General features: G+C 42.4%; 1 protein-coding gene across 3 annotated transcripts in view; it reads left to right on the top strand.

The window, feature by feature from the left end:
* Positions 1–26,015, top strand: part of LOC118390876 (gamma-aminobutyric acid receptor subunit gamma-2) — a 71,045-nt gene that overhangs the window by 9,751 nt on the left and 35,279 nt on the right. For all 3 annotated transcript variants that reach the window (XM_035781589.2, XM_035781587.2, XM_035781588.2), the window contains exons 3-6: positions 1,691–1,758; positions 11,978–12,198; positions 12,814–12,896; positions 14,557–14,694. In XM_035781589.2, the coding sequence (XP_035637482.1) occupies positions 1,691–1,758; positions 11,978–12,198; positions 12,814–12,896; positions 14,557–14,694 (510 nt within the window). The remainder of the gene's footprint in view (positions 1–1,690; positions 1,759–11,977; positions 12,199–12,813; positions 12,897–14,556; positions 14,695–26,015) is intronic.

Raw genomic sequence — 26,015 nt, 5'->3', positions numbered from 1 at the left:
TCACACAAAAATGATCAATGGAAATCAAATGTATCAACCCATGGAGGTCTGGATTTGGAGTCACACTCAAAATTAAAGTGGAAAACGACACTACAGGCTGATCCAACTTTGATGTAATGTCCTTAAAACAAGTCAAAATGAGGCTCAGTAGTGTGTGTGGCCTCCACGTGCCTGTATGACCTCCCTACAATGCCTGGGCATGCTCCTGATAAGGTGGCGGATGGTCTCCTGAGGGATCTCCTCCCAGACCTGGACTAAAGCATCCTCCAACTTATGGACAGTCTGTGGTGCAACCACAGTGGATGGAGCGAGACATGATGTCCCAGATGTGCTCAATTGGATTCAGGTCTGGGGAACGGGCGGGCCAGTCCATAGCATCAATGCCTTCCTCTTGCAGGAACTGCTGACACACTCCAGTCACATGAGGTCTAGCATTGTCTTGCATTAGAAGGAACCCAGCACCAACCGCACCAGCATATCTCACAAGGGGTCTGAGGATATCATCTCGGTACCTAATGGCAGTCAGGCTACCTCTGGCGAGCACATGGAGGGCTGTGCGGCCCCCCAAATAAATGCCACCCCACATCATGACTGACCCACTGCAAAACCGGTCATGCTGGAGGATGTTCCATGTCTCCTGATGTACTGGTCTGTCTCCTGGTAGCGCCTCCATGCTCTGGACACTACGCTGACAGACACAGCAAACCTTCTTGCCACAGCTCGCATTGATGTGCCATCCTGGATAAGCTGCACAACCTAAGCCACTGGTGTGGGTTGTAGACTCCGTCTCATGCTACCACTAGAGTGAAAGCACCGCCAGCATTCAAAAGTGACCAAAACATTAGCCAGGAAGCATAGGAACTGAGAAGTGGTCTGGTGACCACCTGCAGAATTATTATCCATTGACTATTGCAAAGTGACTGTTCTACTGGATGTCATAAGGTGAATGCACCAATTTGTAAGTCGCTCTGGATAAGAGCGTCTGCTAAATGACTTAAATGTAAATGTAAATGCAGAACCACTCCTTTATTGGGGGTATCTTGCTAATTGCCTATAATTTCCACCTGTTGTCTATTCCATTTGCACAACAGCATGTGAAATGTATTGTCAATCAGTGTTGCTTCCTCAGTGGACAGTTTAATTTCACAGAAGTGTGATTGAATTGGAGTTACATTGTGTTGTTTAAGTGTTCCCTTTATTTTTTTGAACAGTGTATATAAGAGAGTGAGAGTGAGAGTGAGAGAGAGAGAGAGAGAGAGAGAGAGAGAGAGAGAGAGAGAGAGAGAGAGAGAGAGAGAGAGAGAGAGAGAGACAGAGAGAGAGAAGGTAGGTAGGTAGGTAGGTAGGTAGGTAGGTAGGTAGGTAGGTAGGTAGGTAGGTAGGTAGGTAGGTAGGTAGGTAGGTAGGTAGGTAGGTAGGTAGGTAGGTAGGTAGGTAGGTAGGTAGGTAGGTAGGTAGGTAGGTAGAGAGAGCATTCAGTTCACGGTATGGTAAAGTTTATTTTCAGCACCATGGGCAGCTAACACCATACCATAATTTCACACTCATACACACTAACTGCTACAGCACCACAAGCTATATAGCCTTGACGTAAGATAGACAGAAAGATAGACATCAACAACACCTAAACACAGAAAACCCGTATCGTTCATCGAATGTGCATCATTACACTTGTTTTTTCTTCTTTCAGTCAAACCAACCGTGATCCACACGGACATGTTTGTGAACAGTATCGGCCCAGTAAACGCTATCAATATGGTGAGTATACTCGTCCTCTCTCTCAAATTGCACTCTGATGCTACAGTAATATTTTATCTCGGTAGCTGGTGAATTGTTTTTTGTTTATCGTCTCATCATTGCACTTGTTCGGTACATTTGGTGTCCTAGGTACATTTGAAGTTGTAATGTTGATGAATTGCGTTATGTAATGAATTACATAATTGCGTTGTCCGTGTGTTGCTTTCATGTCATGACATGAGGTGTGGCATCCATCAAACTTGAGATAATATGTCCTCATTCCTGCTCAAGGTAATATCATGGCTTTTGTTGCATTTCCTTGGCTATGGTTGTCGGATAAACATATAGAATTAAATGGAGTAGGCCCATACAAACTTGACGGAATAAGCTATTTGTTGCTATTTGTAGAGTACAGGCATTAAGCTGGGCAGTAAAAATAGGGCAGGATGGGTATGGCTTGAAGAGCTTGTACTCTAACTGAAATCCCTGCTTTCATTGTAATTCTGCACAACAGAAGGTTACTAGTAACCGGAAGGTGTCAAGTTCAAATCCCCGAGCTGACAAGGTACAAATCTGTCGTTCTGCCCCTGAACAGGCAGTTAACCCACAGTTCCTAGGCCGTCATTGAAAATAAGAATTTGTTCTAAACTGACTTGCCTAGTTAAATAAAGGTAAAAAAATGAAAAAACTCTCTCTCATCTCCATCATCGGCGAGCACCAAGCCACAGAAAGTCTTAACACAAGTGTGTCTCTTTTACTCTCATCACAGGGTTAAGAGACAGTCAATGTCTTGATCTCCTGTTAATCACCATGAGGCTGTGTATGTGTGCGTTGTGTGTTTGTCTGCATGTGAGCGTGCCTATGTGTGTGTGCATGCACATGCATGTGTGAAGACCACATTGATTACTGTACATTTAGAGGTAATCAGTGCTGTAGGTACGTTCACATTAAATCACATGGCTGTTGTTGAGGAAATTGTGGTGAGGATACAAGCTTTTCTAAAGAGAAGAGGATTATGGGTCGACTGATGATGCAGGGTTGTCTCAAAGCATGAACATAATGGTGAATAGTATGGTATGCACTAGGACTACTCACTCTGCCAGAGCTCTTAGGATCGTCCGTTTGGAGCAAGGCCTGCTTGGGTGGGTCGTCAGTTGAAATGTCCTGTGCAAAGATAGTTTCAAAGTTTTTGTTGTCATATTGCTTTCTTCCAGGTTCCTTCTCGACAATGCAACAACAATAATAAATAATAAAATAAGAATATCAACATAAAGTAAATGGCTCGTAGAATAGACATTTTAGCACAAGTATAATTACAGGAAGACACCATTTATAGTCCAATATTTACACGTGTCAGGGAAGGGGGGATTGGGTGAAAAAGTTTTAAATTGTACAGTATTAGTAATAGTAAATAAGAGTCTGGTGGCTGTAGTTGTGATGTGTGTGTAACATGCATGTATATATGGGTGTGTGCGTGAGTGAGTGCATGTGTGCTAAGGTGCAGGTGGTCAGTCCAGTTCAAGTGTTTAGCAGTCTGATGGCTTGTAGATAGAAACTGTCTCTCAGCCTGTTGGTATCAGACCTCATGCTCCAATATCATCTGATTGGTGGTAAGGGAGTGAAGAGCTCATGGCTGGGGTGTGTCGGGTCTTTGATGACGTTGGGGGACTTCCCAACACACTGTTTCGAGTAGATGTCCTGAATGGGTTAGAACACAGCCCCAGTGATGTACAGGACCATCTTCACCACCCATACCAGACCGTGATGCAACCGGTCAGGACGCTCTCCATGGTGCAGCTGTAGTATTTGGAGAGGACCAGTGGCGGCATGCCAAATTTCTTCAGCTGTCTTAGGAAGTAGAGGCGCTGTTGCGCTATGAGAGAAAAATGACAAGATTATGTTATAATGCATTGAATAGCTACGACGAGTTTTCTCTCACCTGTGTCTATGGGACTGAGTTGGGCCTCTGGGGGCTTGAGCTGACAATTGAGTTACAGCCTGCATTCCATAGACAAGATGTGGTGGGTATAATGAATCAATATTAAATAAAGATGATTTTTTAAAGAATTGACAAAGTCTCAGTATACATGATTTTCCACGCCTTTGCCCTCTTGACAAAAGTGGTGGTGTTGTTGGTCCATGTTAAGTGGATGCAGAGGAACTTAAAACTGCTGACTCTCTCTACTGCAGTCCCGTTGATGTGGATCGGGGCGTGTTCCCTCCTCTGCTTCCTGATGTCAACAATCAACTCCTTTGTTTAGCTGATGTTGAAGGAGAGGTTATTGTCCTGGCACCAAAAGCCAGTTCACTTACCTCCCCCCTATAGGCTGACTCGTCGTTATTGGTTATCAGAACTACAACCATGTTGTCGTCAGCAACCTTGATGATGGAGTTAGCTTTGTGCAAAGCCACACAGTCATGGGTGAACAGGGAGTACAGCAGAGGGCTGAGGACACACCCCTGGGGGGCCCCTGTGTAAAGAGTTAGTGTGGAGGAGGTGTTGTTGCCAATCCTCACAGCCTGTTGTGTTCCCATCAGGAAGATCCAGTTGCAGTGTCCAGACCCAGGGGTCAGAGCTTGGTGTGGAGCTTAGACGGAAGAATAGTGTTACATGTCGAACTGTAGTCATTGAACAGCATTCTCACTTAGGTGTTCGTCTTCTCCAGATGTGTTAGGGCTGTGTGAATAGCAATGGAAATGGCATCGTCCATGGATCTGTTGGAGCAGTGGGCAAATTGGAGTGGGTCCAGTGTGCCTGGCATGGTGGCCCTGATGTGGGCCATGACCAGCCTATCAAAACACTTTATGGTGACAGCGGAAAATGCGACGGGGCGATAGTCATTTAGGCATGTCACCTTGGTTTTCTTGGGCACGGGAACAGGGGCAGGTTTAAGATGTCCGAGAAGACGCCAGCCAGCTGGTCATCACACACTTTGAAGATGCGGCAAAGGATACCATCTGGGCTGGAGGCTTTGTGAATATTTACTCTTTTGAGAGCGAAAGCACCTTGTTGTCCAGAGCAGTGAGAGTCTTCCTGGATTGCTCAATATTGTCTGCCTCAAAGCGAGCATAGAATGTGATAAACGTGTCTGGGAGGGAAGCTCTGGTGGGCACCACACAGCTGGGTTTGCCTTTGTAATCCGTGATAGCCTGTAGTCCTTGCCACATGCGTCGTGAGTCTGACTTGTCGGACATCGATTCAAGTTTGAGTTTGTATATATATTTTTTCATCTTTAATGGTTTTGTTGAGCTCATACCTGGTTGCCTTGTACATTTTGCGTGCCAGCGAGTCATCAGGGTTCGTTCTGCTGACATTGAATGCTGCCTTACGGGCTCTCAGCATTGTACGGATTTCTCTGTTCATCCAGGGTTTTTGGTTGGGGTATGTCCGGATTATTGCGAGTACAACATCATCAACACATTCCCTAATGAAGCCTGTGACTGATTATGTACTGTATATTCCTCAATGTTGGTAGATGAGTCCTGGGTGGATGAATCTTACAATTAGTATTCTCAAAACAGTCCTGCAGAATTGAGTCTGCCTTCTCCGTCCAGCATCTCACTATTCTTTGTGTTGGTGACTAATACTTGAGTTGCTGCTTGTAGGCGGGGAATAGGAACAGAGAGACGTGACCTGATTGGCCAAATGGGGGTGGGGGATGGCTTTGTACACATCACGCATGTTTGCGTACACATGGTCCAGCACATTGTTTCCTCTCAAAGGGCAGGATACAGTTGGTGATACTTTGGAAACATTTGTTTTAAATTTGCTTGGTTAAAATCTCCCGTGGCAATAAAGACTGCTTCCAGGTTATACATCTAGTTTTGGGTTTAATGTGTCAATGTATAGTTCATGCACATGAATAATCAATTAATTTAATTACTGTTTCACCTTAGCCACGGAATCCCTTGTTTGATATGAGACGGACATATTTTTTAAGCTGTAGGCAGACGTTTTTCCAACCTAAGTGTCATATGGAATCTGGGCAAGCCCCTTGCCATTTGATTGACAGCCAGCAAGCAGCACCAGAAGCGGTGTGTTTTCCCTTTACGAGACAGACAGCCTACAGTATTCGACCTAATAACTATCAGTAGTTAACACAAATATTTTCAAGAAAGAAACATGTCAGCCGAACAGGGAACGTAGAGGTTATGCATAATACACCACATTACCAAAAGTATGTGGACACTTGTTTGTCAAACATCTCTTCCCAAAATCATGGGCATTAATACGATTTTGGTCCAACCATTTGCTGCTATAACAGCCTCTACTCTACTGGGCAGGCTTTCCAATAGATGTTGGCACATTGCTGCAGGGACTTGCTTCCATTCAGCCACAAGAGCATTAGTGAAGTCGGGCACTGATGTTGGGCGATTAGGCCTGGCTCGCAGTCGGCGTTCCAATTCATCCCAAAGGTGTTCGATGGGTTTGAGGTCAGGGCTCTTTGCAGGCCAGTCAAGTTCTTCCACACCAATCTCGACAAACCCTTTCTCTATGGACCTTGCTTTGTTCACAGGGGCATTGTCATGCTGAGACAGGAAAGGGCCTTCCCCAAACGGTTGCCACAAATGTGGAACCACAGAATCGTCTACTGCCAATGTGTGTCGATGGAAATTGCATTGCTGTCTGCTCGATGTTATAAACCTGTCAGCAATGGGTGTGGATGAAATATCTGAATTTTGCAAGGGGTCCACGTACTTTTGTATATATAGTCTATGTTTTCATTCCAAATGTAGAGTATTGTTAATGAACACGTATTTATATATTGACGTATATTTTATAACAACAATTGTTGCGTATAGAATGCTTCTTTGCTAAATAAAGTAGCTTATTCTTTAAAAAAAGAAATGCTACAAAGTATGTGATGTAGAAGTTATACTGATGTACAGGATCAGCAATGCAGGATGGACTGGATTGATTTCTGAGGCTTCATGTACAGTAGGCCTCAATATCCTGACTGTTTGATTACACTTGTTTTTTTAGACTGTGAAAGACCATTAGCTCTGAGACATAGATCAGGCTGGAGTGGAATAGGATGGACCCCCCTACTGTGTTGAGAGACAGAGGTGGGAAAGGGAGCAAATTTGAGCTCCCTCTTGGCAAGGCTCAAATGAAAAGGCATGAGAGCCATGTCATTGGCTTTGGGCTGTCTGTTGATTTATATATTTTTTTATATAGCCTATTGAATTGGCATACGTGTGTTCTGGGTAACAGAGTTGCTTTTTATCTCATTTATGACTCTTTGGTGTGGATTTTGGGCTTTATTGTTGGGCTAAGCTTTGTAGAAAATGTAATGCCTCTATGCCCTCTCACACACACACAAGTCCCCAGATTTGTCTCTACCCGCACATCACTTTTGAACCTCAGGGCTCTACCGTTCCATAAAACATAATGAAAAAAATAAAACTGTCAAATATTAATCAAATAAGATACCCCCTCTCTGCCCATCTCTATATTCTCTCTTTCGCTTTCCCTCTTTTTCTGCCTTTCTCTCTCTCCTCTCACACTCTCAAGCTCATCTCTGTGGGAGAGTCTCACACACACACACACACACACACACACACACACACACACACACACACACACACACACACACACACACACACACACACACACTGCTCTCCCCTTTCTTCAGTGCTCTATTGAATACCCTTCATATACAGTACATATTCACACCCCTTGACTTTATCCACATTTGGCTGTGTATGAATTTAAAATGGATACAATTTAGATTTTTTTGTCACAGGTTTACACATAATACTCCAAAAAGTCATAGTGGAATTGTGATTTTAGAGTTTAATTTTTTTAAACATTTTTTACAAATTAACAAAAAATGAAAAGCTGAAATTTCTTGAGTCAATAAGTAGTATTCAGGAGTAAAAATAGCTTAACAAGTCACGTAATATGTTGCATGGACTCTGTGTGCAATATAGTGTTCAACATGATTTTTGAAAGACTACCTCATCTCTGCACCCCACACATACAATTATCTGTAAGGTCCATCAGTCGAGCAGTGAATTTCAAACACAGATTCAACCACAAAGACCAGGGAGGTTTTCCAATGCCTCTCAAAGGAGGGCTCCTGTTGGTAGATGGGTAAAAAAAAAGCAGACATTGAATATCCCTTTGAGCATGGCGAAGTTATAAATTACACTTTGGATTGTGTATCAGTACACCCAGTCACTACAAAGATACAGTCATCATTCCTAACCCAGTTGCCAGAGAGGAAGAAACCCTCTGAGGGACTTGACCATGAGGCCAAAGGTGACTTTAAAACAGTTAGAGTTTATTGGCTGTGCTAGGAGAAAATTGAGGATGGATCAACAACATTGTAGTAACTCCACAATACTAACCTAAATTACAGAGTGAAAAGATGGAAGCCTGTGCAGAATGAAAATGTTCAAAAACATGCATCCTGTTTGCAACAAGGCACCAAAGTAATACTACAACAAATGTGGCAAAGCAATTAACTTTTAGTCCTGAATAAAAACGTGTTATGTTTGGGGCACATCCAATACAATACATTACCACTCCATATGGAGTACCACTCCATATTTTCAAGCATAGTGGTGGCTGCATCATGTTATGGGTATACTTATAATTGTTAAGGACTGGGGTGTATTCCAGGGTAAAACAAATCTATTGAATGGAGCTAAGCACAGGCAAAAAGAATCCTAGAGGAAAACTGGTACAGTATACTTTCCACCAGACACTGGGAGATGAATTCACCTTTCAGCAGGACAACAATCTAAAACACTAGGCCAAATCAACACTGGAGTTTCTTACTCAGAAGACGGTGAATGTTGCTGAGTGGCCGAGTTACAGTTTTGACTTAAATCTGCCTGAAATTGGTTGTCTAGCAATGATCAACAACCAATATCACATTGCTTGAAGAATTTTGAAAAGAATAACGGCAAATGTTGCAAAATCCAGGTGTGGAAAGCTCTTAGAGACTTACCCAGAAAGAAACACAGCTGTAATTGTTGCCAAAGGTGCTTCTAAAAAAAGTATTGACACAGGGGTGTGAATACTTACGGTACCAGTCAAAAGTTTGGACACACCTACTTAATACAGCGTTTTCTTTATTTTTACTATGTTCTACATTGTAGAATAATAGTGAAGACATCAAAACTATGAAATAACACATATGGAATCCTACAGTAACCAAAAAAAGTCTTAAACAAATCAAAATATATTTTATATTTGAGATTCTTCAAAGAAGCCACCCTCTGCCTTGATGACAGCTTTGCACACTCGTGGCATTCTCTCAACCAGCTTCATGATGTACTCACCTAGAAAGCATTTCAATTAACTTGTTAAGTTAATTTGTGGAATTTCTTTCCTTCTTAATGCGTTTGAGCCAATCAGTAGTGTTGTGACAAAGTAGGGGTGGTATACAAAAGATAGCCTTATTTGGTAAAAGACCAAGTCCAGATTATGGCAAGAACAGCTCAAATAAGAAAAGAGAAATGACTGTCCATCATTACTTTAAGACATGAAGGTCAGTCAATACAGAACCTTTCAAGAACTTTTACATTTTCTTCAAGTGCACTTGCAGAAAACCATCAAGTGCTATGATGTAGCTGGCTCTCATGAGGACCACCACAGGAAAGGAATACCCAGACCCTGCTGCAGAGGATACGTTCATTCGAGTTAACTGCACCTCAGTTTGCAGCTCAAAAGAAACCACTCCTAAATGACACCAATAAGAAGAATAGACTTGTTTAGGCCAAGAAACACAAGCAATGGACATTCGGCCGGTGGAAATCTGTCCTTTTGTCTGATGAGTACGAATTAGAGATTTTTGGTTCTAGCTGCCGTGTGTTTGTGAGACGCAGAGTAGGTGAACAGATGATCTCAGCATGTGTGGTTCCCACCGGGAAGCATGGAGGAGGAGGTGTGATGGTGTGGTCGTGCTTTGCTGGTGACACTCTGTGATTTATTTAGAATTTGAGGCACACTTAACCAGCATGGCTACCACAGCATTCTGCAGCGATACGCCATCCCATCTGGTTTGTACTTAGTGGGACTATCATTTATTTTTCAACAGGACAATGACAAAAAACACACATCCAGGCTGTGTAAGGGCTATCTGACCAAGAAGGATGGAGTGCTGCATCAGATGACCTGGCCTCCACAATCACCCAATCTCAACCCAATTGAGATTATTTGGGATGAGTTGGATCGCAGAGTGAAGGACAATTAGCCAACAGCTGCTCAGCATATGTAGGAACTTCTTCAACTGTTGGAAAAGCATTCCTCTTGAAGCTGCTTGAGAGAATGCCAAGTGTGTGCAAAACTGTCATCAAGGCAAAGGGTGGCTACTTTGAAGAATCTCAATTATAAAATAGATTTTTATTTGTTTAACACTTTTGCTTAATACATGATTCCATATGTGTTATTTCATAGTTTTGATGTCTTCACTATTTGTCTACAATATCAAAATAAAGAAAAACCCTTGAATGAGTAGGTGTGTCCAAACTTTTGACTGGTCCTGTATGCACATTAGATATTTCTATAGATATGTTCCATTTACAAAATGTATGGGATATTATGGGATTTTGTGTGTAGATGGGTGATAACAGAAATCTGTTAAATCCATTTTTGAATTCAGGCTGTATCAAAACAAAATGTTGAATAGGTCAAGGGGTATGATTACTTTCTGAAGGCCCTGCATGGATGTAACTGACAAAATAAAGGAAACACTTGTGTAAATTAGGGATTCAATGTATATTGAAAGCAGGTGCTTCCACACAGGTATGGTTCCTGAGTTAATTAGGCAATTAACATCCCATCATGCTTAGGATCATGAAGAGTTCTCAGTGACTTTGAAAGAGGGGTCTCAAAGGAGCATAGGGGTGTTCAAGGGTGTGTGTGTGTGTGTGTGTGTGTGTCTCGGTCACCAGATCTCAACCCAATTGTGCATCTGAGACAGACTTTTTCCCCAACCATCAACAAAACATAAAATGATGGAATTTCTCATTGAAGAATGGTGTCGCATCCCTCCAATAGATTTCCAGACACGTGTAGAAACTATGCCAGGGCGCATTGATGCTGTCCTGGCAGCTTGTGGTGGCCCCAAGCAAGGAGGACGAGAATGAGGGGAGGAGGAGAGAGAAGGACTGGAGGAGTTGTGAGAAGCGGAGGAAGTTACCTGTATATCCCAGCCCTGTTGAATGGGAGACAGTGATCACTGCAGAAAACACATTTCAGGGAGGTTATGAGGCTAGATAATGTTACTGCTTTACAACGGAAAGTTAAGATCACTTTATTTGTTAATTGCACACAAGATCCAACCGAAATGTGACTTTCACTTTTAAACCAACCCCTCCGAAAGACACACACGGGTTTTTGGAGAGATCCAGTGGGCTGCCACACTGGGCACCCAGGGAGCTGTTATTGTGGGGGGGTTAAGCGCCTTACTCAAGGGCACAGCAGCAGGCAATGACTTCTAGGATTTGATTCCCTCTGGTTGCCAGCGCACTTCCCAACAGATTTTTTCCTGTCAGACTCAGAATTCGAACTGGCAAGCCTCCAGCTGCTGGCTCGCTAAGCGACCTGCCGCCCCACAGGGAAGCCATTCTTTGCCCCGTTAAACATTTCAATTTCAGGTGGAGATGGTCCAGTTCAGCACCACTATTTCATCAGGACAAAGGATTCATGGCCTGAAAGGAAGCCATTTTTCTTAGAGAAAGTGCTCTTCCAACATATGGCAGGCAGCATTACTACGCTTCAATGTCGTTGTAAAACTGCCCTCAGAATAAACGGTTTTGGTGGAACCTGGAGAGTGATTTGTAGTGACAGTTCTGGATGACTCTCGTTCCTGTTCAGGGTCTCAGGGCACTCTAGTTAAGGATCCCAGGGTGCTCAATGGTAATGTTTTTATTTCAACACAGACTTTAACATGTAGATAAAGGATGACTGTGGATGGAATTCATTCAAAACTGCCATAGTGATGGGCTTTGTGTCTTTTGGCACAAAGCCCAATAGTTTATGAACACGTAGTTCTTATTCTAGCTGCCGTTATTATCTTATTGCCTGTGCACGTAGTTCTTATTCTGAAATGGGATACATCTACCTGTGAGGATTGTCTACATTGTAGTAGCAGCAGGTTGTTACAGTAGCAAAAACATTCTCTGGTCTCATTTGGCCTTAGGAGAAATAGCTACTGAGTAATACCACAATGCCGGTTTGATTGAATCGAGCCTGTGTTGTTTGTTTTGTTTTTGTTTTCCGCAGGAGTACACCATCGACATCTTTTTTGCCCAGACGTGGTATGACCGGAGATTGAAGTTCAACAGTACCATGAAGGTCCTGCGTCTCAACAGCAACATGGTGGGCAAGATCTGGATCCCCGACACCTTCTTTCGCAACTCCAAGAAGGCCGACGCCCACTGGATCACCACGCCCAATCGCATGCTTCGGATCTGGAACGATGGACGGATACTCTACACACTGCGGTGAGATTTCCAATGAAGAATCAGCGATGGATGACCCTGACACAAATGAGGGAACAGAGACTGTTTCCAGTTGACTGTATCTGACAGGCGGTAGTTCTCTATCGGCACTGGTTGAGCTTTGGACCACGTTAATTATCCTAATTTGGTGCCCCCGGTTAAGGAAGGAGAGTAGTTTCAGCCTGGCAGTACTGATGTGGTCTAGTCTAGAGAATGCAGTGGTCTAGGATGAACGGTATCTACTATCTAGCTAGATAACTCTCTCTCTCATACTGTCTAATTAGTGGAGGAATTATGCTGGACTGTACTCCTCAACCCAGCTGTGATTGATGTTCTCCCAGAATGCAACCACAGTTCATTAATTCGTTAGAGAACTTCAACCTCACCAATGGCTAATTGTATCGTCCTAATGCTGAATAGAATGATACATGACAAAAGTGGATGGATGAGTAATGTCATTATTGCCCATTTTGTCATTTAGAAGGTTTAATGAGTCTGACTTTCAAGTCCACTGAATGGTAGAAATCAGACAGGATTTGTTACAAAACAGAGGTATGTTTAGACGCTTTGTTGACAACCCCAACCAGCACAGTAAGTGGTGTGTCTTTCTGTTTGCAGGTTGACTATTGATGCCGAGTGCCAGCTTAAACTGAACAACTTTCCAATGGATGAGCACTCCTGTCCCCTGGAGTTTTCAAGCTGTGAGTCTGGCCATATGCTCTCCACTACCCCACCGTCTCGCTCACTCTCTCTCTTGCTCACACACACTCTATATATCTCTCTGCATGGCGTCCACATGCCCGCTTCCAACTGCAACGGCAGTGGCAGCCAAGAACAAGCACCATGCCATGCTGATGAAGACATCAGCACAGTGGACATGATGCTCCCATGTTTTTTCCCACCTTTTTACTATTGTGAGATAGGGGGAAAGGAAAGAGACAGCAGTACATTTTGAGAAGGGAGAAGCGATACGTTTTTACATTGACCTCCAAACCGTAGAAGTTTAGATCCAGTACAGTCGCAGTGGTGGAAAAATGATTCAATTGTTGTACTTGAGTAAAAGTAAAGATACCTTAATAGAAAATGACTCAAGTAAAAGTGAAAGTCACCCAGTAAAAAACTGCCTGAGTAAAAGTGTAAAAGTATTTGGTTTTAAATATACTTAAGTATCAAAAGTAAAAGTATAAATCATTTCTTATTCCTTATATCAAGTCAACCAGACAACACAATTTTCTTGTTTTTTACATTTATGTATAGCCAAGGGCACACTCCAACACTCGGACATCATTTGCAAATGAAGCATTTGTCTTTAGTGAGTCCGCCAGATCAGAGGCAGTGGGGATGACCAGGGATGTTCTCTTGATAAGTCTGTGAATTGGAACATTTCCCTGTGCTGCTAAGCATTCAAAATGTAACAAGTACTTTTGGGTGTCAGGGAAAATGTATGTAGTAAAAAGTACATAATTTTCTTTAGGAATGTAGTGAAGTAAAAGTAAAAGTTGTCAAAAATATGAATGGTAAAGTACAGATACTCAAAAAAACAGCTTAAGTAGTACTTTAAAGTATTTTTACTTAAGTACTTTACACCGCTATTCAGTAGCCAGGCAGGCAGGGTTGGTGAGACAGACCACAGCCAGAGAAATCAGTGTTCCTCATGAGGATCTGGTGGGGATGGGGTTTGTGGTAATGAGCCTGTAAGTGAGCTACAGATGCACCATGGGACGGTCTTGGGAGAGAGAGAGAGAGGTTCCTAAATAGCTCCAGGGCAACAAGAAAGAGAAATGAGAGTTTGAAGCCCTAAAAACAGAAGAGAAAAACACATTTAAAATTGATGAAAGCCACGGATGATTCCAGTGGCTGAAATCAGTTTGAAGTGCATTAGCTTCCCTCAGTTGCAGCACACGATGCAGCATATTTTCTTTCAGCACGCACTGAGAAAGAGTGCCACATTCACTGCAACCATTTTGTAATGTATCCTGAAAGCATAGCCATGGAAGCATCTTTGGAAGGATAGAATGGCCTTAATGTGGACAGCAGATAAAGACTACAACCTTCAAACCTATGTGTTTAAAAATGTACAAACCCACTACAGCTTGCACTAGGGAAAGTTGAGATGCATTAAATCACCCCATTTAGCATGATGTAGCCCTATGCATTGTTGTTTTCTTCTCTGGACAGAAATCAACAAAGACTTGACTCAAGGCCAGTCGCTATTAGTGTCCAGTCACTATTTAGGATTGCACCGTATGATGTTACTGAATATTCATTGTCCACTGTACATTACAGTGGCCTTAAACCTAATAGCCATTGGAGTGCTACAGAAGTACATAGTGTAACACATCACCTGTGCAACACATTCAGATGGCTACCCCAGAGAGGAGATAGTGTACAAGTGGAAGAGGAGCTCCGTGGAGGTGGGAGACATCCGCTCCTGGAGGCTCTACCAGTTCTCCTTTGTTGGCCTGAGGAACACCTCCGAGATCGTCAGGACCGTGTCAGGTAATGGTCTCGTTCTTTTTCTCTTTCTCTTTCTCTCTGTCTCTCTGTGCTTCCCTGTTCTGAATGTGCTGTGGTTTACTCAAGGAGCCCCCCTTTCTGGCGCATGCAGCGTGCATGATATGTGCACCCTGGTGAATTACTAGGCACCGAGTATTCTAACAGAGGAAAACATACGCATTATTTGAGGAGACGATCTGATCCAGAGCGACTCACAGCAGTGAGTGCATACATATTCGTATTCTGTTTGTGTTGGTCCCCCATGGGAATCAAACCCACGACGTTGGCTCTGCAAGTGCCACGCTCTACCTACTGAGCCACACAGGACATTTTGCATGCACACATTGTCTGTTGGCGCATTCCGCGAGAAACAAAGCAGGAAATGAATTAACCTGAGGAAAATGGCTCCTCGGCAGCTAAAGTTTACCAGATGCTGTTTTTAGTTGTTGAATGCTTGATATAAGTGGCGGTGTGTTAAGAGGCTTGTATAGAAATGCGTGGATTGGTTGGGTAGTCACTGTGATATTCTTTGGTGTACAGCCTGACAGGGAGCTTTACCTTTGGCCCACACAAAATGGCTGACGAGTTTCCTCTAAAAGGCCAAACCTAAATAGTGACAGTCATGAAGATATAATGCCATTTTAGCAGTTATTTCCCCTAAATGGCAGCTACAAAAGAAGAAGTGATAACCAGAGGAAACACAATCTGTTACAATTATCATGAAACATGGCAAGAGTCTTTTTGGCTTCTGGGGGGAGGGAATGCAAATGAAGAAAGATCTTAAAAAGATACTCCCATTTATTTAGATGTTTCGCTTAAATGGATATTGATCACGCAGAATGGATCTATATTTCATCTGTTTAGGACTATCTCCCTGGCCTAAAGAAACAGACGTGATTGTATCAGACATGCTTTAGTAGAGCAATTAGGTCTTACATTTTCTTCAGATTACATCTCTGTATATTTAGGCAATTGTTGTTGTACTGAAAGGTACACATTTTGCTATGTTCTAAGACACTTCCGGTTAGTTTTCCATTTACTGCAAAGGGGACATGAAGTACGACTTTAACTACACACATGATTGTTAGGCTACACTCTTAGAAACCTAAAAGGGTTCTTCGGCTGTCCCCATAGGATAACCTTTTGAATAACCTTTTTTGGCTCAAAAAGGGTTCTCCTATGGGGACAGCCGAAGAACCCTTTTTGGAGCCCTTTTTTCTAAGAGTGTACAGATGTCATTTCTCAAAAACTCTGCGTCGTGGTCCTAACGAGTATTGTGAAAGATGAACTGAATGTCTTTGATGACAACAGATCCAACTCCTTTTCGGCATGTAGCCGTTATCAGGGAGTTATGTTTGAGGTACTCTTTTAAGTAGCCTGTATATCATGTCAACTATAGCATGTATAGATAGTGAAATGTAACCTGAACTGTTGAAAGTGTAAAGCGGTGTATGGAGGAGATAAACGGAATGGGCAGCCACAGTCTTTCAGACCTGTCAGTGTCTGCATGCAGTGTGACAACCTGGCACACCTCATTTTCGTAGATTAAAAACAAATAATAAATGACAAAGCGGCGCTCTATATCTACCATGCGCAGCTGCTCCGGCAGCTGTTGCCTTTTATATTCACATGCTAGCCTCAGATCCCTGGGATAACACTTTCTCTGAAGTCAGTGAACAAAACAGAGGTACGATACAATGTCTTGGAAAGTCACTCACTGTCGATGCAACCGAGAGGTAATTACATTGATTGGAAATAGTTTACTATAAATCAGACTGATTTTACTTTCAAGCAATAGATGCTGTGCGGGGGAGGACTAAGTGGAAAGTATTTGTCTATTCTTTTGACATATTGGTTAGGTAAACAAAATAGGTGTTCTGTTACATAACAAGGGAAAGTGAATGCCCCTGTTGTAATGGTGTTGTCCATTGTGGAGTTTGCCTTTGTTTAAGATTCTGGAACTCACCATCTGGTGTAAATGTATTCAGAGGTAGCAGAGGAGGGATCATGCCCTTGCACTCTGCATTTTAACTACCGTTCCATTTGTGCTGATATGGGAAATGTTGACTACTGGTAGGGCATTAGGTATATTGTACATTCAGTGCACATAGCTGGAGTTTTATTTTAAGTTTGGCCATAAGCACATAAAGGCATTAGAGTCACTTGATTAGCGTGATTTTTGAGTTCTATACCGGTTGTAAAATAGGTCAGTTAGGGGGAGCACAAGGACACAGAGAAACAAGATGTTTGTTTCTTACTAAGGTTTGCTTTATAAGGAGGCCGTGTCTGCTTTGATTTGGTGTTCATCCTCTGGCAATGTCAACAAACCTAGACCTTCACTATGTCACATCACATCAAGGCCCCTCGAGGGCCACCAGTCTACCTGCGGATCCCTACGTCCTCCTCAGACAGTGTCCTGATCTAGCCCCCTGCTGTTGTCCATGGCTGCTGACAACTAAGGAACTAGCTTTACATAGGCAAGCAGTCCGAGAGTGAGAACCAGACAACACACTAGAGGATTTGTCTGTAAGTAATTGCAGTGTCTGCCTCCAAACTCGATTCAAGTTTGCGGTAGGAAAAAAGTGAATGGGGTTGGGACATGTGTTATACCACTGTGCTATGAGTTATCTATAAAATGATTAGCGTATACAGGTCGGAGGTCACAGGACTAAGATATGCAAATAACAGAATTAGGATGTGCAGCAAATAGCTGAATAGATGAATTGGAAAACCGTTGTTCTAACAGAGCCCGGGTTGGAGCTATACTCTCAACCGTAAAAAGAATCAGCTGCATTTGGCAGGTTTCAATTTCCCATATTCCACATTCCCCCCTCTATCTCTTTAAGATGAATCATAGTACGGTTTTAAACAGAGTAGCTGATGGTTAATTTGTTATGTATTTGTGTGTGTGTTTTTTTTGTGGGCGAGTGCTATTCTTAGAGTGACCTTTTAGATGCTGTGGCGTGCAGCTCTGTTGTCAGTGTGCGTCAGTCTGTGTGATTTAGCTGGAGTCAAAAAAGCCTCGGGACACATCATCATCCTCCTCCGATTATGGAGCCCCACAGTTTGCAGATGAAATCCGGAGGCATTGTGGATGAAAGGAAGTGGTCGGGTCGAAGGGTGAGGGACGAGGGACAAGCACAGCACACAGGGCATAACGCCGCCCGCCCGCCCGCCTGGTTAATGCGTCATTGTTCTCTCCCCTCTTTAGCCCTTCAGTCCCGCAATGGGGGCCCGGGAAAGAAACAAACAAAACCCAAATACCAACACAGGATGTTTTCTGAGGCAATCCCCACTTAGGGTGAAGAGACAAACCTTGTGGAAATATAGTGACTGTGGTGGGGAGAGGTTTGGGAATCATCCCAGGGGCACTGTGGTAATGGTCTCAGGTTCGATAGGAGTAATCAAAAGGAGATTAAGGAAAGAAGATGACCAAGAAGAAGTGAAAGCTCAAAGTTGCCCTTTCACAGGGCAGTGGAATGAATGAAGTAGAAATAAAAGAACATATTCCTGCCAACAGATATTTCTATGTGGAACACAAGTGCATAAACTATACTTACAGTACATCTACACTATTTCAGGTTCTCCTTTCCAGATAAAAACATTTACTCAGCGATGGCAGTAATGTGCTTAGCACATTTATCTATTTAGCATATTTATTTGCCTTTAATCTGGTAAAAAATCACATACTGTATAAACATGTGATATGAGTAATGTAAGATATGTAAACGTTATTAAAGTGGCATTGTTTATAGTAACTAGTCATACATTTATTAAAGTGCTCAGTGATTGGGTGATTGGGTCTCAATGTAGGCAGCAGCCTCTCTGAGTTAGTGATTGCTGTTTAGCAGTCGGATGGCCTTGAGATTGAAAAACAGCCTCTATCTCTCGGTCCCAGCTTTGATGCACCTGTACTGACCTCGCCTGTACCCGGCCTGCACCTGTACTGACTTTCCACCTTCTCCACTGCTGCCCCTTCGATGTGGATAGGGGGGTGCTCCCTCTGCTGTTTCTTGAAGTCTATGATCATCTCCTTTGTTTTGTTGATGTTGAGTGAGTTTTTTTTTCCTGACACCACACTCCATGTGCCCTCACCTGCTTCCTGTAGGCTGTCTCATCGTTGTTGGTGTTCAGGCCCACTACTGTCGTGTCATCTGCATACTTGGTGATTGAGTTGGAGGCGTGCATGGCCACACAGTCATGGGTGAACAGGGAGTACAGGAGAGGGCTGAGCACACACCCTTGTGGGTCCCCAGTGTTGAGGGTCAGTGAAATGGAGATGTTGGTTCCTACCTTCACCACCTGGGGGCGGCCCGTCAGAAAGTCCAGGACTCATGTACCCTTGTGTTAAAAGGGTTAGGAAGGATACACACTGTATGCAGTGCATTGGAAAGTATTCAGACCCCTTCCCTTTTTCCACATTTTGTTACATTACAGCCTTATTCTGAAATTGATTAAATACGTTTTTTCCCTCATCAATCTACACACAATCCCCCATAATGACAAAGCAAAAACTGTTTTTTTATGTTTGCAAAAAGGTATTCAGACCTTTTACTCATTACTTTGTTGAAGCAACTTTAGCAGTGATTACAGCATCTAGTCTTCTTGGGTATATCGCTACAAGCTTGGCACACCTGTGTTTGGGGATTTAACATTCTTCTCTGCAGATCTTCTCAACGACTATCAGGTTGGATGGGGAGCATCGCTGCACAGCTATTTTCAGGTCTCTCCAGAGATTTTCGATCCGGTTCACGCAAGAACATTCAGAGACTTGTCCCGAAGCCACGCATGCATTGTCTTGTCTGTGTGCTCAGGGTCGTTGTCCTGTTGGAAGGTGAGCGCTTTGGAGCAGCTTTTCATCAAGGGTCTCTCTGTACTTAGCACTGTTATTCTTTCCCTTGATCCTGACTAGTCTCCCAGTCCCTGTCGCTGAAAAACATCACCACAGCATGATGCTGCAACCACCATGCTTCACCGTAGGGGTGGTGCCAGGTTTCCTCCAGACGTGACGCTTGGCATTCAGGCCAACTATTTCAATCTTGGTTTCATCAGACCAGAGAATCTTGTTTCTCATGGTCTGAGAGTCCTTTAGGTGCCTTTTGGCAAACTCTAAGTGGGCTGTCATGCCTTTTACTGAGGAGTGGCTTCCGTCAGGCCAGTCTACCATAAAGGCCTGATTGGTGCTGCAGTCCTTCTGGAAGATTCTCCCATATCACCAGAGGAATTCTAGAGCCATCAGGTTCTTTGTCACCTCCCTGACCAAGGCCCTTCTCCCCTGATAGCTCAGTTTGGCCGTTCGGCCAGCTCTAGGAAGAGTCTTGGTGGTTCCAAACTTCTTCAATTTAAGAATGATGGAGGTCACTGTGTTTTTTTGGGACCTTCAATGCTGCAGAAATGTTTTGGTACCTATTCCCAGGTTTGTTCCTCAACACAATCCTGTCTTCGTGCTCTACCGACAATTCCTTCGACCTCATGACTTGGTTTTTCTCTGACATGCACTGTCAACATTGGGACCTTATATAGACAGGTGTGTGACTTTCCAAATCATGTCCAATCAATTTAATTTACCACAGGTGGACTCTCTAGGATGATTCTCTAGGATTTCGAGTCTCATAACAAAAGGTCTGAATACTTATGTAAATAAGATATTTATTTTTAAAATTTGCAATAAATTTACAAAAAAATCAAAATGCCTTTTTTTGCTTCGTCATCATGGGGTATGGTGTGTAGTGTCACGTTCGTCGTAAAGAGGAGACCAAAGCTCAGCATCATGAGAATACATTTTTCTTTAATGAAAAGGAAGAACACTTAACAAACTTAACTTACAAAAACAACAAAACAAACGTGAAGCTATAATAAACCGAGTGCAGACACAGGCAACTATACATAGACAATAACCCACAAAATACCCAGGGAATATGGCTACCTTAAAATGGTCCCCAATCAGAGACAACGATAAACAGCTTCCTCTGATTGAGAACCAATCTAGGCAACCATAGACATAAAAACACCTAGACTAGGACCAACCCCATAAACATACAAAAACCCTAGACAGGACGAAAACACATATCACCCTCGTCACACCCTGACCTAACCAAAATAATAAAGAAAACAAAGAATACTAAGGTCAGGGCGTGACATGTAGATTGCTGAGTAAATGTTTTATTTAACCCATTTTATAATAAGGCTGTAACATAACAAAATGTAGAAAAAGTCAAGGGGTCTGAATACTCTCCGAAGGCACTGTATGTTTTAAAAAAAAATTGATGTAGTTCTGTTCTTGTCTATTAATGTTCTGTATTATGTCATGTTTCATGTTTTATGTGGACCCCAGGAAGAGTTGCTGCTGCTTTTGCAAAAGCTAATGGGGATCCTAATAATATACCAATACCAAACTCATATTCATTATATAAATAAGCATGTTTTATTTTGTCTGGCTTGCCATTCCAAATAAAGTGAAAAGGGGAAGAGTTCTGAATACTTTCCGAATGTACTGCATAATCAATTTACCAAGGCGGAACAGCTGTGCTTCAAAAGGAGCAGGTCTCTGAACCTCTGTCTTCCTCCTGGGTGATGCCAGTGATGAGAAGAGTAGATGAGTGGGAGTGGAGACTGAGGCTGTGATTCAGACACAATCCTCTCTGCTGAGGAAAATACCTCCCTATACATCCAGCTTGTGACAGTCTAATAAGCCTATAATTAACACCTGGACATTGATGCTCCTGATAAGCCAAAGAAGAGATTGAATTGGGAAAATAACCACTTTGTTTTCCTCACTATTGACTTACACCTGCATATTAGGAGCTTCTGTAGCGCCAGAGAGGGGGATATCGTGAAACAGAGAGTAAAGGGAATAGTGAAATAGAGAGAGAGTAGAAAAGGGAGCGGGGGGGCTAGAGAGAAACAGACAAATTGAAATTTGAAATTCCGAACAGTTTTGACTTTCCACTGATTCTCTCCCTCATTTTCTGAAGTGTAACCGCAGCATCCTGCCTCGGCGCGAGTCAGAGAAGTAAACTAGGACACAGGAATACATTGAGCAGAAATGAAATCATTTGTGAGTGTGGGACATTTTGAGGCTGCGTGACAGTTGTTTGTTGCTGGCGCGAGATGGAGGCTGCGAGGCGAGATGGGTATAGTGTATAAACAGGCCAGGCTGTTAGGGAGCTGCTGGTTGGCCCGCTCCCCAGTGTCTTCTGGTGCAGTCTGCAAGGCAAGGCTGCCATGCTGCCACATCCTTGCATATCATTATCTTAGCTGGGAGAGCTGCACTGGGGACCATCAGGGGGCTAGACTAGCCCAGCCAGCACACACTTTAATATCACTTCATGTAGCAAGGCTCATGCCACACAAACCTGAGATTACACCTCTCTAAGCCATCATTTGGCTGATTCAGAAGTGAATAATGAAATAAATATAAAACGGAACATGCAACAATTTCAACGATTTTACTGAAATAAATTCATTAGGCCATAATGACTGGTGAGGGGAGCAGCCATGGGGAGCCAGGCCCAGCCAATCAGAATGAGTCTTTCCCTACAAAAGGACAGAAATGCTCCTCAGTTTCATCAGCTGTCGAGGTGGCTGGTCTCAGACGATTCTGCAGGTGAAGAAGCCAGATGTGGAGTTCTTGGGCTGGCGTGGTTACACGTGGTCTGAGGTTGTGAGGCCGTTTGGACGTACTGACAAATTCTCTGAAACAACGTTGGAAGCAGCTTATGGAAGAGAAATAAAAATTAAATTCTCTGGCAACAGCTCTGATGGACATTCCTGCAGTCAGCAGGCCATTTGCATGATCCCTCAAAACTTGAGACTTCTGTGGCATTGTGTTGTGTGACAAAACTGCACTTTTTAGAGTGTCCTTTTATTGTCCCCAGCACAAGGTGTACCTGTGTAATGATCATGCTGTTTAATCAGCTTCTTGATATGCCACACTTATCAGGTGGATGGATTATCTTGGCAATGAAAAATGCTCACTGACAAGCACAAAATATGAGAAAAATTGAACATTTCTGGAATGTTTTGTTTCAGCTCGTGAAACATGGCACGTTAATATTTTTCAGTATATTTGTCAACTCATTTTCAATTCACGGTTGCGTTCAAAATAGAAACGGACAATATTCATACTATTACCTGTGCGAATCACCTTTTCTCCTGGACTTTACTATTGGGAAAAGTGTGAAACGATGTCACAAAAGAATCGGGGCAGTCATCAGAAATCGTAGATATAAAAGTTTGCTAACACTTTATTTGAAGCATCATAACATGTTATAACAGTCTAAAACCATGTCATAATATGTCACAACAGCTGACATGACTTGTCATAATCACTCCTAATATTGTCCTAACACTGTCATGACAAATACATTTAGACCTATTTAGACCCACAAGGCAAGTCATTCCATTATACCAGAGCCTACATGTAAACAGTATGTTTGTTATATAATATATTTTCTTGACAGTGTCATAACGTGTATTTACTTAGTCCAATTAAAGTGACACACGATGGTCATAATGCTTCTTAATAGTGTCAAAGTGTATTTACTTAGTCCAAGTAAAGTGACACAGGGTGGTCATAATGCTTCATGGCAGTGTCATAAAGTGTATATACTTAGTTCAAGTAAAGTCACACATGAAGGTTATAATGCTTCATGACTGTGGCATAAAGTGTATTTAGCTAGTCCAGGTAATGTTGCACAGTATGGCTATGGTCATAACACTTTAATGCCTTTCTATAGCACAGTCCTGAATCTACACTAACATAAATTGACATAATGTTAACAGCATGACTATTAAACAGGTGTTTACAACATACAAATAAAACATGTAATGATTTCAGTTAAATAACAATGTTTACAAATGGCAGTTGTTTCTCTGTGTAAACTTTATTCAAAACTAAAAATCTATGTTTTAAGTGAGAATAGGCATTGGTCTGAAGTGGAGAAAGAAAGGAAATTCACATGAGCACCACAATGCCTATTCCACCCATGCTCTACCAAGGTTTTCCAGCACACAGCTTTCACCAACTACAGTAGCTAGTGGCAAAGTAGCTAAAAAGTAGTAAGTAGTTGCAATTCGCTAAAAGGATCAAGTTTTCCATAATGAGATTGGAAAACTGAACCTTTGGGTTACTAGACTTTCGTGTTATATGCCCACCCTTCCTTCCCAACCAACCACCCTTGTAGCCTTCTGTCTTAAGTAACCATACCAAAGGTGATATAACTACTAATTTCAGTGTCCCGGATTTACATTTACTATGCTACGTCTAGTCTATGGCATCAGGCTGCAACACAGCATGTTGCGCATGCAGTGATTTTGATGTTGTTGTTTTACACTGGTGCACTTTGTGCAGGCCCCCGACTACTTTTTACTTGTGCATGGTTACTTCAGATTTTCTGTGAACACAATGAACAGTATCTTGACACTGTGTTGACCAGTCACACGTTTGACTGGAGAGCAGAAGAAAGAGTTTATGTCGGAGCTGGAATTTATTCTACACATTTACATTTACATTTAAGTCATTTAGCAGACGCTCTTATCCAGAGCGACTTACAAATTGGTGCATTCACCTTATGACATCCAGTGTAACAGCCACTTTACAATAGTGCATCTAAATCTTTTTTGAAATAGTGATGCTGTCAGTCAAGTCTGCACAACTGAGGTCCTGTTTACGTGTGCATTTGGGGTTCAGCCGTTTACTATGTGGTTCATAACTAGCTTACCGTTTCTTAACAAAACTATTTACTTTCTTGACTATGGTTTGAGTGGTCTCGGTTGTTCTTCGAGGAAATGTAGCATAGCTAACTTGCAGTGTTTGACCTGTCTGAAATCTGGCTACCTCATCTTACCGTGCTTAGCTTGGTCTGTGCAATGCAAATGAACGTGAGTAGCATGGCAACTTCCCAAAGTCTGGTGGATTGAAACTTAATGCCTTGTGTAAGAAAGTATCATCTATTGTGGTGCATACACTGGCCAGACACATTAGCTAATGTTCCAATCCTATAATGGATAAGGTTACTTAGCTAGCTAAAGTTAATTGGCTGTCATAGCAGCCAATGACGTTCACAAGTTTATTTGTACATATTTGTTTGTGCTCCAATTACACACAAGTGTCTAGATCAGCAGTTTACACAGCGTTAGCTCTCATCTGACTGGTATAACGTTCCATTAGCTAGCTAATCAAAACAAAAACCCTTCATTGGTTAGTTGCCTTTATTTGCCTGTGTGTCGACTAGCAAGCTTTCAACTGACTACTGTTAGCGAGGTACATAAGCTATCTGCTAGGCTTTGTACAATCAAGTTAAGGTTAGCTACGTAAAATTAGCTACCTAGTTAATCAAAATATCTGTTTGTCTTTATTGATTCACCTAAGCTTGAATACCACCATATAGCCAGATATTATCAGTAGCCTAGGTTTGTTCGCATACACTTCTTATGACTGGCAGTGGCATGGTTGTGCAAGCAGCTGTGTTGTTGCCGAGCAACCAACTCTGTGTTAGAGTTTCGGCTAAAAGAGATATTAGCATTTTCAGAAATGCTACAAAAAGGTAGCACATAGTTGGTTCTTAACGGACAGAAGTGAGCATGTAAGAGCAATAAATTATACATTTAATAAAAATGTTGCACCTACAAATTTAGTAAATCTGCCATTTTATTTGTCCAATGGTCACTTTATGGATGCTATAGTCCCGTTTTAATCTGAAGTCTAGAATTTGAGCTGGGTAAGAGCAAGAAATACTCAATTGCTAATGACCCTGTGAAATCAATTGCTAATGACCCTGTTAACAAATACGGTATGTGGTTCTGGGTAACGGCTGAGCGGCGCATGAGGAGTGTGTTGTGTACCTCCAATCAAGTTGATTCGGATTTTTCATCGAGATTGGTGTCATATGGGTTTAGATATGGTGAAAGGAAGATTTTAATTTAACACTGAGCTTCATCCAATCCCTATAATTGACGCGACTATCTTCGCATCTTTAATTTTTCCATGTGGCTTGTCTAAAAGAGAACAGAATAATGTATCAAAAAACAAAAATGTTGTTGAATGAATGAAAGCATCAAACCCAGTCACAAAATAACTATACTGCTTCAGAAAGAGTGTTCAAGACCTTGGCTCCTTGGATACAGATTTTGATCCCTCGTCCATTTGTTGACCACAAAGACCTTCAACGCATATTGATAAAGGTCCTCTTGGATCATATAGTCTTCATCATCTTGATTGGTTAAAAAACAAAGTAAATGCACATAGGGAAAGCTACTAGATCCATGATATCTCAGGTGACTACAACAAAGAATAATGATCAATCATTACATTGATTATTGAA

The sequence above is a fragment of the Oncorhynchus keta genome, chromosome 12 (assembly GCF_023373465.1).
Source record: "Oncorhynchus keta strain PuntledgeMale-10-30-2019 chromosome 12, Oket_V2, whole genome shotgun sequence".
Classification (NCBI taxonomy): Eukaryota; Metazoa; Chordata; class Actinopteri; order Salmoniformes; family Salmonidae; genus Oncorhynchus; species Oncorhynchus keta.
The sequence above is the reverse complement of the archived record's forward strand: the minus strand, read 5'-3'. Positions and strand labels throughout refer to the sequence as shown.